General features: G+C 33.9%; 9 protein-coding genes and 1 pseudogene across 10 annotated transcripts, besides 1 other annotated feature; 8 read left to right on the forward strand and 2 right to left on the reverse strand.

The window, feature by feature from the left end:
* Positions 1-215: 215 nt before the first annotated feature.
* On the forward strand, positions 216-2,126 carry TVAGG3_0951470 (uncharacterized protein; the record flags this gene model as incomplete). Its single annotated transcript, XM_001304603.1, has 1 exon — positions 346-2,043. One exon carries the CDS (start codon positions 346-348, stop codon positions 2,041-2,043), a length of 1,698 nt encoding a protein of 565 aa, XP_001304604.1.
* Positions 2,127-2,345: 219 nt separating this feature from the next.
* Positions 2,346-3,277, forward strand: TVAGG3_0951480 (methyltransferase protein; the record flags this gene model as incomplete). Its single annotated transcript, XM_001304604.1, has 1 exon — positions 2,371-3,270. One exon carries the CDS (start codon positions 2,371-2,373, stop codon positions 3,268-3,270), a length of 900 nt encoding a protein of 299 aa, XP_001304605.1.
* Positions 3,278-3,316: 39 nt separating this feature from the next.
* Positions 3,317-3,985, forward strand: TVAGG3_0951490 (glycine-rich protein family; the record flags this gene model as incomplete). The annotated part of the gene is made up of 1 exon (XM_001304605.1): positions 3,317-3,985. The coding sequence occupies one exon, from the start codon at positions 3,317-3,319 to the stop codon at positions 3,983-3,985; it is 669 nt and encodes a 222-aa protein (XP_001304606.1).
* Positions 3,986-4,172: 187 nt separating this feature from the next.
* TVAGG3_0951500 (cysteine-type peptidase protein) lies at positions 4,173-5,315 on the reverse strand (the record flags this gene model as incomplete). Its single annotated transcript, XM_001304606.1, has 1 exon — positions 4,173-5,315. The coding sequence occupies one exon, from the start codon at positions 5,313-5,315 to the stop codon at positions 4,173-4,175; it is 1,143 nt and encodes a 380-aa protein (XP_001304607.1).
* Positions 5,316-5,698: 383 nt separating this feature from the next.
* On the forward strand, positions 5,699-6,756 carry TVAGG3_0951510 (intraciliary retrograde transport; the record flags this gene model as incomplete). Its single annotated transcript, XM_001304607.1, has 1 exon — positions 5,718-6,581. The coding sequence occupies one exon, from the start codon at positions 5,718-5,720 to the stop codon at positions 6,579-6,581; it is 864 nt and encodes a 287-aa protein (XP_001304608.1).
* Positions 6,757-6,886: 130 nt separating this feature from the next.
* Positions 6,887-8,209, forward strand: TVAGG3_0951520 (molybdenum cofactor sulfurtransferase protein; the record flags this gene model as incomplete). Its single annotated transcript, XM_001304608.1, has 1 exon — positions 7,063-8,169. One exon carries the CDS (start codon positions 7,063-7,065, stop codon positions 8,167-8,169), a length of 1,107 nt encoding a protein of 368 aa, XP_001304609.1.
* A 1,416-nt stretch (positions 8,210-9,625) lies between these two features.
* Positions 9,626-10,101, forward strand: TVAGG3_0951530 (annotated as a pseudogene). The gene has a single exon. A coding segment is annotated over exon 1 (476 nt).
* Positions 10,102-10,329: 228 nt separating this feature from the next.
* On the forward strand, positions 10,330-11,831 carry TVAGG3_0951540 (protein of unknown function, DUF4106 family; the record flags this gene model as incomplete). The annotated part of the gene is made up of 1 exon (XM_051253256.1): positions 10,330-11,831. A coding segment is annotated over one exon (1,502 nt), but the record flags the coding sequence as incomplete, so codon positions are not given.
* Positions 11,832-12,945: 1,114 nt separating this feature from the next.
* Positions 12,946-15,603: part of a mobile genetic element that runs on past the window's edge.
* TVAGG3_0951560 (uncharacterized protein) lies at positions 14,387-14,806 on the reverse strand (the record flags this gene model as incomplete). Its single annotated transcript, XM_051253257.1, has 1 exon — positions 14,387-14,806. The coding sequence occupies one exon, from the start codon at positions 14,804-14,806 to the stop codon at positions 14,387-14,389; it is 420 nt and encodes a 139-aa protein (XP_051078831.1).
* TVAGG3_0951570 (protein of unknown function, DUF4106 family) lies at positions 15,129-15,404 on the forward strand (the record flags this gene model as incomplete). The annotated part of the gene is made up of 1 exon (XM_051253258.1): positions 15,129-15,404. One exon carries the CDS (start codon positions 15,129-15,131, stop codon positions 15,402-15,404), a length of 276 nt encoding a protein of 91 aa, XP_051078832.1.

A 15,603-nucleotide genomic window follows, 5' to 3' on the forward strand; every position in this document is an offset into this window, starting at 1 on the left:
TAAGCTCATTTTAATTAAAATTACACGCTACTAATATGTTGATCTTCTAGTAGCATTACATTACAAAATACCAAATATATGAATACTGAAATTTATTAATTGTATTATTAGTTTTCCCCAGGGCAAACATAACATATGGATCGAATAGCTTTTAATATAACGGTTTTAAGTCTTATATAATCACAATTTGATCATATTTTTACCCAAGATGTGATCAATTCTTCATATTTCATAGATAAAAAAATATATGCATATCCACACATATGCAAATATTCATTTGGACAATGAATAAAAAATTGAGATCAAATTGTGTGCGTTTAAAATTTCGGCGCCATAAAGTTAATCATGCTTGGCGATACGAAACAGCAAAAATATACAATTACAGGAACTACTTTAAAAGGTTCCAACCAAGGATTAACAAAGATTCCAATAGTTCCAAAAGCAAAAACTATTCAGAAATTATTTCTATCTAATAACGACATAACATCGCTAGAAGGAATTGAAAATTATACAAATTTACAAGTTTTATCACTCGGTTGTAATCAAATATCAAAACTTAGTGACATCCGTTATCTTGAGCAGTTACCTTTACAGAATTTACAGTTAGAATGTAACCCTCTCACGCATTTACCATATTATAGTCATCTTGTTGTTAGTTCTATTCCTTCTCTATTAATGCTTGATGGACAACGCATCGATGAAACGATCAGACAAAGAGCTATTTCAACACACACAATGGACATACAGATGCTTGATCAATTATGTGCAAATGATCTAAAAATTACTGAGCTTGAACAATTTATCCAAGATATCAAGAATCCTGGGCAACAATTTACGCAAGCTTGGTTCATGAATGTCAAAAAGGCATTAAATGCTTCTTCAATCCAAGATTATGATATTACAGAAGAAGAAAAGATCGAGAGATATGATATTCTTCGTGAGCAAGCACTTCAAGAAAAAGAAACAAGTAAAAAGAAGTGGAGTGATATATATAAAGAGATAGATAATATCCAATGCAATGTTATCTCAAACTATACTGAAGAAATCACAGTATTTCTCCAAGATTTCAGAAACAAACTCTCCAAATCACCAAAATCAAGCGCATCAACGCCTCAGAGAGATTCATTCTTACTTTCTAAAACTCAACGTATTAGTCCTTCTCCTCAGCCAAGATCTCCACTAATCATTGAAGAAGAACCATATTCAAGCGTTCCGCTTTTCTTTTCTAGACTTGTTAATAACCGTCTTAAAAGATCAGTTCTTAAAGCATGGAGAGGTTCATCAATTAAAAGAGATTACGAAGTTATTGCAGAAAAATTTTATAAATCTCGCCTCGAAAAAGTTCTTCTTCAATCATTTTACAGATGGAGACTTTCAATATCTCGCCAAGTAAAGAATCAGGAACATATTCCTTCTTCATCATCTCAAAGACCAAAGAAATTAGTTATAAACAAAACAATCTCGATCGGAATTTCATCAAAAAGAAACATTCCATCTACACCAGAAAACATTGAATTGCTTGAAGAAGCCCAGAGGTTATCTGCTCTTGTTAGTGAACTTCAAACTCAGCTCGATATGGCCAAAGAAGAAGCAAAAGAAGCGACATTAGCACTCGAAGAATCAGTGAAAAGGGAAACAAAAGCTAAAAATGAATGTAAGAGGTACGAAAGGATTGCAAAAGATTGCGAAAATCATATGAAACAAACAGAAAAGCGCTATGAAGATGAAGTTCTTCAGCTCATGCTTCAGCAGCGTTTGAAATACGACGGAATTGATAAAAAGACAGGTGAATTAGAAAAGGAAAATCAAAACATCAAAATGGAAAATGAAGCTCTTAATGCTTACATCAAAGAGATGAAAGAGAAGAGTGAGCTAGAAATAAATGACTTGAAGCAAAAACTCAATACAGCATTCGAAGTTGCAGGTGGCCTAAGAAAGAAAGTTTCTAAGCTATCAATGCTTCAAACTCCATCTCCAGTTAACAAACCATCTGACAATTCAATGAGTCCAACATATGGATCTCCAGCAGAGCAGGGGAATTAAGTGTCTAAATGTTTGTATTTGTTATTCTAATATATTTTTTATAATTGTTCGGAATAAAGAATGTTATTCTTATCTATTTAACACATAAAGAAAAATCTTAATAGTATCAAGCAAAAATTCCACCAAAATTGAAATTTCAAAATAAATTTGATGGAATTTAAAAGGTATCATATAGCTTTTAAGCTTTTCATATAGTCATAGAATATCCTTCACTAAAATTTCTCTTCAACTCTATGATTTGTGCCTGGTTTCAGCAATTTTTTTGTGAATTTATATACGTTAATTGGCACTTTTCTAAAATCGTTTTTTTGTAAATTCTATCTAAAAATGAGTTCTGAATACACAACTGAAACAGGCGATACTGGCTATACTGAAAGCGGAGATACTGAAAAACAAGAAACAGAAACACCAGCCGAATCAACACAAGAAAATGAAACAACAGAAGAAAACGAAAATCCAAATCCAGAAGAAAATGCCAATACGGAAGAAAAAGATCCTGAACAGGAACAAGAAAAGGAACCAGAACAAGAGGCTGAAAAAGAACCAGAGCCTGAACCGCAGCCCGAGCCAGAACCCGAACCTGAACCAGATCCATTAGAAGGACTTTGTTATCAAGATGATCCAAAGCAACCATTAAACCCATACGGAAATAAGTATTATTGGGAAGCACGTTATAGGCATGATTCAACACCTCTTGAGTGGTATCATAATAACGAAGCTTTTAATGAAATTTTTGAAGAATTTGTTAATAAGCAAATGAAAGTACTTGTAATAGGTAATGGAAATTCAGAATTACCTGTTTATTTACAAGAAAAGGGTGTTGAACAAATCGAAGCTATTGATTTTTCGTCTTTCATTACAAAACAAATGAAAAAAGCACATAAAGATAAAGAAGGTATTACATTCAAAGAGATGGATGTCCGCGAAATGAAGTATCCAGCAGGCGAATTTATGTCTATTTTGGATAAAGGATGCCTTGATTGTGTTATGTATCTTGGAATTGAACAAGTCAATCAGGCTTTATCAGAAATATCAAGAGTTCTTAAAAAGAGAGGTGTTTATATTTGCATTACTACACATCGCGAACAAGTAATGAGAAAGATCCTTGATAATCCAGCAGGTCTTTTACTTGAACTTGAAACTGTTAAAACAATAGAGAAACCGCTTCCGTCCGACACGCCAATTTATGTTTATATTCTTCGTAAAATTGGCAAGCTTCTTACATAATTAAACTATATTTTCTAACATTGTTTTAACTAAATACTTTTATAGTATGCCTAAACACTACGGATCAGGAAGTGGCGGTGGTCAAACCGCTGTCAAATTCCTTCAGAATGATCTTTGGCATCGAGTTATTGTGAGCGGTGCTGGAGGTGGATCTGATAATGTGAATGTGCCAGATAACTATAATAAAACCGATGATGGATCTGGAGGTTCCGGAGGGGGCTTCATTGGACAAGGTTATTGGTTAAACGGCACTTTGAACTCATTGAGATTAGCTAATTCGACGTTTGGCTTTACATTCGGATCTGGTGAATCTGCACAAGAAGAAGGATCAAAAAATCTGAATGGAGTTTCTCCAGGCTTTGGATATTCTGATAGAGCTGGCGCAGGGAGTGGTTGGTTCGGAGGATTTGCAAGCCACAATGGAAACAGTGGTTCTGGAGGAGGAAGTTCGTGGGCACTTTGTGCGAACGCTATCATCCCACAAGGAAGCATTCCTGCCAAAGGAAGTTTCTGGATGGAGAATGAGAGTCATCCTTACTCCTTTAGCCTAAATGATGGATACATTTTCAGCGATGTCAAGACCTTTCCAGGTATATGGGATGGCAATGGTCGTCTTGTTATCACTATCCTTGACAGCATTGTATATCCTTCTTGTATGTGTAATCATTATTTACATTACTCATATTCATTATTTTTAGTCTTTTTTTTGATGTAATGTATTTGGAGTCATCAAATTTTCAAAAATAATTGAAGAGTTTTCTCCAAATACATTACAATATTCTTATATTCGAGCTGAAGACATGATAAAACTGACAAAGACATTATTAAAATATATAAAAATTCAATTAGAATTTGTTTACTTTGAACAATATATAGTCCGCAGCATTAATCAGCTATTTTGATCATACTGAATTGATCGCATCAATGATAACTGAAGAACTATACTTCGTGCAGAGAGTTTTGATTGGTGAAATTAAATATACATAATCTGGATTGAATTCTTTCATCTTTGCGAACAAAGCTTCAATCACAGGCTCAAAGCATTGTTGAACATCGCCTGTGATAACTTTATTCATGAATTCTGAGGCGCGAGGACCAGCAACTTTTTCAACAACTCTTCTGATGAAGATTTCATTATCTTCAGCAACTTGTTTCATATGCTTTAATTGTTTCTGGTATTTTTCGGCTATTTCTTTCTTTGTATATTTCTCAGGATGAAGAATCTTATCATCAAGAGAAAGATCTTCATATGATTGTCTTCTTAAACTGCTCTTTGGTCCTTCACCAATATAATCTGATAATGGATCATCCAAGTTTTGGCCAAAGAGTAATGGAGTTGAGTTATGAACTTTCTCACGAACAATCTCATGCAAGGATCGAAGAGTATGCTTTGGATTGCCTTCTATCTCCATCATTAAATTGATTGAAAATTCATTAGATAATGATGTTCCGAGTAAACGATTGAGATAAGATTTACTCGTTGTAGAGCAATTGGCGGCCGTCATGATGGCAACATTTGGAATGTTGTTATATGATTCTTTGAAGCAACCTGAAAAGCAAGCTTCAATTGCAAAGAACATCTTATTAAATTTGCCATCTTTCTGCATTTGTTTAATAACTCTTAAGACTTCATAGGATGTCAAAAACTGACCGTAAGGGAGATATAATATATTTGGACTTCCATGATCATTGAAGTAAAAGAAGATATTATCATCTTTTGTTGTATTTAGATTTCTTAAGTATTGTAAGAAATCGAGTCTGTTAACAGCTGGTCCTTGGAAATCAAGCTTGTCATCGCCTGGATATATGTTCTTGTTATCTAAAAGATGAAACATCTGACCTTTGTATGGATTTAATGAATTATTAACCATGTCATTAAAAGCCCATAATGAAATATGATCATCATCAAAGCCGTGGGTCTTCATGATGTGGTACATATAGAATACATCAGCTTGAAAACGGTAATCTTTCCATACTTTGCACCCATTCCGAGGCTTAAGAGAAAGAACAACGAAAGCATTTGTGTTTATTGGCAGATCTGACATTATTCGTAGAAAAAACCGCCTATTAATTATGGAATTCTGATCAAACTTTTGATACATGTCATACAATATATTCTATGAATTTTCACAAAATCATTAATTGTGCGAAATGGATAAATTCTAGGACTCTAATTTCATGAAATAAAAGTGAAATCATTTATAATATCCAATTAATATGATGTTATATCCGTATCTGCAATAGATTTCTTGAATAGAGCACATTTTGGTCACCCATGCAATAGATCTGCTGGTGTACGGTAGCTAGATTGTTCTAGTGTTCTAATAATGCTGGATTGTATCATGTGATTTATGAGAGAAATTTTAACTCGCAGATTTTGCCATATAAAATTTACAAATGACAAAAAATTCAAAAAATAAAATGAGATTTTTGACATTACATTATAAATGAATGTTGATCCTAAACGTGATATTTGGGGTGCTTTAATTAATGAGAAAGCGTCTTCACTCAAATCAGGAGTTAACGAAGAAAAGCATTTTCTATTTGTTGGATCAGAGAAATCAGGAAAAAGCTGTCTGCAAAATCAATTCTTCTCTAGACGTGATGAGCCACCTGAAACGCTCGCTCTTTCTTACCAAAGTGCATCGGTTAGACAAGATGATAAAGAAGTTGTTCTCCATTTCTGGGAAATTGGCTCAGGAACAAAATTAGATCAACTTATCAACACAATAGTTACGAAAGAAACATTAAAGGACTTCAATGCCTTTATCTGCTTTAATGTTAATAAGCCATCCAGTATATTAACTGCAATTGATTGGGCAGAAAATCTCATATCAAAATTTGCTTATAAAAGTCAATCCATATACTTCATCGGAACATTTTACGATACATTCGAATCGAATGATCCAAGCCAAAAAATCAATACAGTTCAAGGATTGAGAGCTATTGCTTCTAAATATCATGCTGGCCTCATTTTTACTTCATATAAAGATGATAATCTAGCTAATCGCTTTAAAGGATTAATTCGACAGCTTGCTCTTGGCGAAACACCAACAGGTGAAATAATTACTCAGCATATCAGCCCAGTTTTCATTTTACCTGATTCTGATAAAGAGTGTGGTGGAAATGAAATCATTTCTCCGTATGTTCGTCAGCTTAAATCTGCTCCTCCAGACGATGATGCTCAAGCAGCTTCAAAGGATGATCCAACAAGCTCGAAATTTGCTGAGAAAGAAATTGATGAGCTTGCTGAAACTAAGGAGCGAGAATTAGAAGAAAAACTTAGAACTCTTCGTGCAAATATTATTTAAATACTTGTTTATATATAAATAAATATCCAAATTACTTCCACATCATGCAGATTTTATTTCATGTCTTCTTAATTAATGAAAAATGAAACAAAATATTATAAATTTTAATTCTAACTAAATGCAATGGATATACAATATTTGTGACCTGATTTAATATGAGTTGGCTATACCTCATCCTTTGAAATTGATATTTAATTTTTATTAACAAAATTTTTCGACGAATTCTAAATAATATATTAATTATTACTAATTTATATCCATGTATGATGTCCTTAAGTTTAATTGTAAATCATAAATGGATAAAACTCGAATTCTATTTAGCTCCTTATTTATCTTTACTATAATAGCCTTTTTTGCTGTTACCATTTTCACTAATGATGAAAGCTATGAAATCAACGATGACTATTCATTCAAATTAGGTAACTCTCTCGAAACATTTAACGAAAAGATACAGCTAATCCGAAATAATTTACAAAACAATATGCAAGGTCGATCATATATGGACTATTTTACAAAACCATTACATTCTCCTCAACAAATACATAAACATTCTTTGATTTTAATTAACAACCTGTTTGGAAATACTCATTCAGACTCAAAAAGTGCAACAATATCTCATGATACGATTACAAATCTTAGATCAAAGATTCTTACACTGTTAAATACAACTTATAATCATTATACTGTTATATTTACACATTCTTCAACGCAATCGATCAAAACAGCTCTTGAAACATTCACTTTTAATGAAACATCGAAGTTACAACTGATTTGCGATGAAAAATCCGAATTACCATATTTAAGTCAAGTTATTTCGAATAAAAACATCAAACGAGTAATCAGAAATGACGCCAAAATCGATTACACGCCGATTAAGACCAATGATTTGGTTTTTATTTCTCCATTTATAAATGGAAGTTTATTAACCATAGACGAGATTAAAACTATTATAAAAAGATCCCATGAGATAGGAAACACAACATTTGTTGGTATAGATGCCACACATTTAATTTCCAATTACGAAATCGATCTTGAAAAATTAAATCCAGACTTTTTCATCTTTGATGTTCAATCATTCATTGGATATCCAAGACTTGGTGTATTATTAGTTAATAACGACCTTATAACATCAAATTTACTGGAAAAACCTTATTTCGGAGGCGGAAGTTTAGTTTACGCTTTAACTGAGTCTCCTCATGAAAAACTGAAACTATTTCCATCAGAAAGGTTTGAAGATGGATCCCTTCCTTTCTTGACAACTGCTGCTGCAGACGAAATGTTTTCTGCTGTATCAGAAATCAATAAATTTAGAGTTGAAAGAATTTCAAAAATTTCGGAATACGCGAGAGAAAAACTCTCCAAAATTAATAACTGCAAAGTTTATGGTAAATCAGGATCAATTATTTTGTTTGACGTGTTAGATAGCAACAGAAAAGCTGTTGATGCTCTTAATTTTGCAAAATTTGCATATAATTCCAGCGTTGATATTTCTGTTTATAATAATCATTCGATGGCTTCTTTTGGTTGGTTATCCACTGAACAAGACATTGATAAATTAGTAGATGTTATTAATAAGTATCTTAATTAATATTTCTTTTGTTGTTTTGTTGTTGTTTTAATAAAGAACCTTTTTTAAAGTTTTGAAAATTGGAATCTCTTTTATTAGATGGAGACGGACTCCTACAAAATATTAACTCAAACTTCATTGACGACCAAGTGGAGATATATCAATCACAAAGAGTAAATCATCTCTTGCAAATATATGCATTTGACTGAAAATTCATCTTTAAAAGATTCAAACCGTGAGTAAGATTAAGAGATATTATTGTTGCAATGTGAATATAGAGATATATGTATCAATATTCTATGTATCCATTGTGGTCTCTCAATTTTGAATAAAATTGAAATTTCAAATGCTCGGATAAAAGAATTGAATTAACGTCCAAAAGTGGTTTGAATTCAAGTTTTTATCAATGTATATTTTATTAGCAATTATGAATAATATCGATTAATGGGAAACATAACATCGGGACCCAATAACTATCATGATAAATCTAAATATTCACATGATTGGAATTTTTCGATTGGCTGCATGTCTGATGAGTTGAGTCCATTTATTCCTTACAAAGAGTTTAATATTCAGTTTATTGATCTTTGGATTGAGATTTATCAAAAATAAATTTATTGAGACTTCTTTACTCATTATCAAAAAAGTCCCCCATCATCTTGTATTGCCTAGTAAATAATCCAAATTCGAGCCATTTTTTGCAGTTTGGCCGAACAAAACCTCGAATTTCAGTGTGAAACCGACACCAAAAATTTATAATCGCCTTTATATTCGTATGTATTAACATTAAATTATGACATGTTTATTCTTAAATCATGCATGAATATTTAATATCTTTAGCACCATGATCAACTAAGAAAGTGATAATATTTGTTGCTTGAATTTTGATGGCAATACTAAGAGGACATTCATTAATATCGAGAGAATTTCATAAAATAATGATAAATATCAAGAGAAAGATAATGTGATAAAACAATGATAAATATGAAAAGAAAGAGAATACCATAAAATAATGATAAATATGGAAAGAAAGAGAATTCTATAAAACAATGATAAATATGAAAAGAAAGAGAAATATATAAAATAATGATAAATATCAAGAGAAAGATAATGTGATAAAACAATGATAAATATGAAAAGAAAGAGAATACCATAAAATAATGATAAATATGGAAAGAAAGAGAATTCTATAAAAAAAAAAAAAAAAAAGGTAGTGGGGCCTCCAGGCACTTCGTGCCCTCTAGCCCTGAAGATGTTTAGTATAACTTTGTCCGGACAAGTAAGGGTCTATCGTCGCTACAGGAAAAGTTACAGGCGTTCCAAGGAAGTATACTTTGAGAAGCCTTTTCTCCATTTTAAAACAAGATAGGACGGTTATTTTACAAAACCGACAACACTTTGACCGAGTAGTTTTTTGTGCTGAACAAAAAGTGTCATATAAACATCTGTCAAAAACCGCTTTTTAACTTCACTTAAAATGCCACGTAAGCTACGTAAGAATATACGTAAGAGGAAGAGAGCATTGAAACATCCAATAGTAAAACTGACACCACAACAACAGTTGCAACAACAAATTATGAATGACCCCACTATGCTGCAACAAATGTCAAGCAACCCTATGCTTTTAAACCGAGTTATTGGTGCACAGAGTGGAGGTTTAAGAGCGGCACTTTTAGCGAAAATGGCAGGCTATGGTGAGAGCTGCAGACGGAACAGCTTATAACCCTCAAAGTCAAATGAATTTGAGTTCACTCAAAAAATCAAATAACAGATGTCAAAAAGTCAAACATAGACATACAGAAACAAATAAGTGAAAACGAAAAGAAACTAGAATATGACAGACACACAAAGAAACTCAATGAGTTAAACGTAGAGAAAAAGAAGAAAGAAGAACAACTGAAAGAACTAAGTACAGAGGAATATGCGAAAAAAGTGTCAGAAAAAGCAGCAGAAGTAGCAAAAATGGAACAAGATGTTATAAATTTGAAAAACCATACTACTCAATATAAGTACTGAAAGATGAAGAGATAAAACAAAAGGCCCTGAAGACATATATGGATAGCGATGAGTATAAAAAAGAAGTTGAAGCAAATGTAAAGGCAGAAAAACTTTTACAGTTGCAAAACCAAACCGTACAGTATGAAAAACTTAGCACAAGAAAGTAAAAATAACGACGCAGCCATGCAAAAGGCAATGAAAAGCGCAGAATATATAAAAGCTAATAATGACTGGTTAGATGCCCAAGCCAACGCCAAAGCAGCCCAACTTATAGGGTCAATAAGGACAAAAATACAAGCGGATGAAGACAGTTCAAATGAAGCTTTAATGAATGCTGACTTTAAGAACGCCTTCGAAGCTCTTCATAGTAAGGTGAAACTAGTGAACGACTTCTCATCTGGAAAGAAACTGAAGTCTGAAGGTTTCGACAAAGAGTTAAGAGAAGTAGCACAAAATATGACGAAAATAACAGATGCAGCAACGAGACAGGCAGTTCAAAGTGCCTATGACGCCGTTAGAGCAACTGTTGTGGAAAGTCAAGAAAAAGAGTTACAACAGACCAAAACAGACCTAGTAAATGCTTTCTTAAGAACGAAAAGTCAGGTAGGACATTATGCTGCAGATGGAACATATGTGCCAGCTGGTGGAACTTATATACCACCAAACCCTCCAAGAGAAGCACCTGCACCAGGACTACCTAAAACATTTACATCGTCACATGGACACAGACACAGGCATGCACCAAAACCAACACAACAACCAACAGTTCAAAACACTGCACCACAACCAACAGTTCAAAACACTGCACCACAACCAACAGTTCAAAACACTGCACCACAACCAACAGTTCAAAACACTGCACAGCAACAACCACAAACAGAGCAAGGACATAAAAGAAGTAGAGAACAAGGAAACCAAGAATTCTTAAAAATGCTTAAGGAAGACTATGGTTACCCAGATACTCTTGACTTTAGTGACAGATATAAAGAAGCTATTAGAAAGTTCAAGGAAGGAAATACTGACCCGAACCTATTTAGCTTTATGGTTCAGCACCAAATGGGATATAATTTCAAACCTGGAAAATACAAGCTCGCTAAGGGATATGATTTAATAGCATATCATCCAAATGACATGACTGAATTTACTCCAAGATATTTGGTGTCAGAGCTAAACGATAATTCAACTCTCTTCATGAAACGCGTAAAAAATAGAGACGGAACGAAAGAAGAAAGGTTTATGAGTCCGGATGACTTAGATAGGGAACTTTTTAAAAACGGTCTCGGAATATATGAAATGCCAGCAGATGAGGTACAAGAAACTCCACAGGAAGAAGTTCAGATACAACCAGACATGGAAGAAATAGTTCAGCAACAACAGCTAGAAGAGCCTGAAGAAAACGAACAAGTCCCTCCTTTGGAAACTAACTTCACAGAACTAGATGAAGATTTGGAACAGCCGAAAAATCTTGATCCTCAACAAGTGTATGCGGGGAATATGGAATCTTTCCAAGAGTCTAAGAAAAATTCGGCTGACATAGTAGAAGAATATCGAAAAATGTTCGCCGACATACAAAAGACTCCAACATCAGATGAAAATATCCAGCATAGAATGGAAGTACTGAAAGATAATGTACACAAATACAACAATCCTTTTTACTTACGAGCATATAACGTTCAATCTTTGGATGAACTCGGTGAAAATAAAAGGTTAAATTTCAACAAAACATATAGAAATGAAAACATTGTTTAAAGTTCATTCAGAACCTAGCCAATATGGAAACAAACCTACTTTTGTTTCTGCAGACGATGGAACTACAATGAGATGGGGTCATAAAGCTAATCCGGATAGGTGGTTCATAAACTTACAACCACAATTCCAAGAAGTTGTAGACGCAATGGAAGTGAATGGTGAACCAGATATAGCTGGTATTTTCAGCGCGGCTTTAATGCCATTGAAAGATATGAAAGATGCAGATATTTTGGACCAGTATGAAATGAACATGGCTGATGGAAATATAACACCTGACGTTCTAGAACATTTATCTCAAAGAACTACACAGAACCATAGAGATGGTATATTTGGTGAAGAGTTTAGAAAGAAAGTTAGGGAGAGAGAAGGGAAGAAACCTATTGTACATGACCTTGCAAACGAAAGTTTGCAAAATGTCATAAAAACTTACTTTGCAGACAATGAACCGAGAAGGGATGAATATTTAGAAAACTCAAATGGACAGTACCAAATGAAATGTTAGTATTGAAAAACATGTTCCTTGACAAAATAAAACCAACTACAGAAATAAATGACGCAAGACTGAAACATTGGGTAAAAGCTTTCCCATTCACAAAAGATATTATTGGTAACATGGAAAGAAAACCAGAATGGCTACAAAAACATATATTTGGAAACGAGCTTATTCCATATGGACAAGCTATATTTGAAGAGCTTGAACCGGAAACTCAGGAAAGAGTCATGCAAACAATAAGCGAAGACTCAAATACAAACTATGACAAAATCTTTCTAGGATATAGGTTACCTGAGATGGGCGACCAGAGCCCAAAGGCAAAAAGGACATGGGAAATTTACAACATACTAGGTGAACATGAGGCAAAGATGCAACAACTTGAAGCAGAGGCAAGTTACCAAAAGCGACACCAAAGAAGAAGAGTAGAACAAAGTAAAGCTTGGTACGAGTGGGTTCTATTATGACAAATAAATTCAACTATTCTATATTTTTACCCATATGAAATGTACGCCGCTCAGAATATAACGCCAACAGTTTTGGATGCCATGAACGGAAATGTTTCCGAATGGTATAACGAATGCGACAATGCCATTAGAAGGTCAGAAATAGTTCCTGGAACTTACGAATATACAACTGCTGTTTCTTATGGAAACGTAGGTGAGTTTGGAGAAGGTTCTTCAACAACAGTAGATATTGCTTGCGACAGGTTTCATATTATTTCTATTGACAACTCATTCTTATACGTGGAACAAGACATTGAAATAAAACCTTCTGCCAAGTTGTCTGACAAGAAAGGTTGCAATGGAATTTTCTATGTCGGATACCAATATGCTCCAGAAGTTTTCATGGGATATAAGATATATTCTAACTCTGACTTAGTTCAAACAGTAACATGGGCAAACTATGAATGGTTCGCTTTGAGAAACTCAGTACAACCACAAGCTAGAGAACAAACAGACCAGTATGCAAATATTGAGAAAATAAGAAGACTTGACCCTAACGTTCAGGAGTTTATGTTAACCTTCTGGTTCAGATGGAAATGCTGCCACTAAAGTAAAACTGAAACTTAGAGTTCCTTTGTCATCTTTCCTCATCTTCAGGTTTTTAAGATACTTGCCAAACTGGGCAGGAAAAATTTCTATCGAACTTACTCCAAGCAAAAATAACTTAGTCATTGCACCAACACAAGACCCATTCAGCATTACTGTAGCTGGAACTGGTGGAGCCAAGTTCTGTGACTTTTGCAAAGACAAAGTTGACTTAGACTTTGGTTTCTCAAACTTCAACAATGAAGTAAACTATTATTTCAATGCTGCTGGAACTGCTTGGACCCAGTTAAGTTTACATGCGAAAAATTTGAATGCAAGAGAATAGAAAGCAGACTTGCAGTCTATATGTTGGACCCAGATATTTCAAATGCTTTAGCTGCCAAATATATTGCAGTTCCACTTATGTTCCCTATACACCAAATATCTGTCAAAGACTTTGCAGGTGAAGTTGGAAACCAAAGTGCTGACCCAGGTGCAAGAACAGATATTGCTTTAACAACTGCAATGAAACATGCAGATACTATGTTTGTACTGTTCAGACGAACTATAAATGACTATTCTTGTTTCTACAACCCCGGTATTAAATATCATATAAACATAGATGGCAAATATTATCCAAGAGAAGAATATTCTACAGTTGAGGATATGAGGTCATACAACTTGACATTAGATGCTATGAACTTTAACAACAACTTCACAACAACCATTAACCCTGAAATGCAAATTTCTATTATGCCATATGTGAAAGTATGGACTCATACAGGAGGTCAAAAAACTCAATATACAAATGGAGACCGTTCAAACTTTTGGCTTGGCATTCCATTTGCTGACTCAGAAGACTTTATGGGTGGTATTTCAACTGTTGGTACTGTACAAATACAATATACTGGTGACAGAGACGGTCCAGATGAACTGAGAGCAAAGAAGTTTACAAAACCAATAGCACTTTTCACGGAAGATGCTCTTTTGAAGATTCGTTCGATGAAACCTGCTGGGGCTCCTCAGATTGGCATAACGACAGCTTCCATCGAGCAGATTTTGGCAGCAGGTCAGTAAGTTGTTCTTGAACTGACTTCTCTCCGTCAAATATTGACAGTACGCCAGTTTTGACATAATATTGTAAGATAAACTTACCTTTAGAAATATCTGTAAGTTTTGTTGTTATATTTTTGTCAACGTCAAGAACTTTCACCATTTCAGTTATACCAACTTTCTTTGCTTTATGGAAATATTTTGGTTCAGCAAATATTGCTATTCTATAACATTTACCATTGTTTGTATAAAGAACTATTCTGTCAATGTATTTGTATTGTTTGTGTGTGTAAACTTTGTTCTGCTTCAATTCGAAGAGATACTCGAATACGTCCATCTTTTTATTCTAAGTAAAATGTCATTTCCGAAAAATAGAAGCGTGAGTGTTTCAAAAGGTTTAATGGCGGTGGCAGATGTGAAGTTAAATTCACCAACTCAAACAAACAGTCAAAGTGTTGTTGTCAATGTCAAAGACAGAGATGTTGAAGTGGGGAAACCATACGAAGACGAAGATGGATATAGCAATTGTTCCTGTAAAAGAACCAACATATCCTGAAGTTAGCAGAGACTTAAGTTCTGTTGCAGATATTCGAAACGACTACCAACAACTTAAAGACAAACTTCAAACTCAGGAGAAGATTTGTCAAGCTTTAAGTATAATGTTAAACTTGGTCGAACACAACCCTGTAAAAGTGAACTCATATGTCATCGCACCTCATGAAGTTTGGAAAGAACTATTGAAACTTTTGACAGAGGCAGACGATATAAACATCAAAGAAATAGAACCCGACATTAGTTGCTGTGGTGTTTCATATAATGTCATTGACAAGATATACGTTATGAAAGGAGGTGAAACGTTGAACTTAAAGTATAGTTTCCCAGACGTCATAAAAATATTTGACGACCACAACATTTCATTAAAATTTATTTGCTAAGTAAAAATGTCAAAAACTTCTTGAAAGATGTTTGAAGAAAAATAATATAGACTTTATTTCATGTAAAGGACTTTACACACTTTTGAACGATATGAAAGACCCTGTTTTGTTTGTTCGTGTAGACAAAGGAAAGTTCTATGTCTTTACAAAATATTTGAACTTCTTAGACAGAGAACTTCAAGAAACGCCATGTGAAAGT

The sequence above is a fragment of the Trichomonas vaginalis genome, chromosome I, assembly GCF_026262505.1.
Source record: "Trichomonas vaginalis G3 chromosome I, whole genome shotgun sequence".
Taxonomy (NCBI): Eukaryota; Parabasalia; order Trichomonadida; family Trichomonadidae; genus Trichomonas; species Trichomonas vaginalis.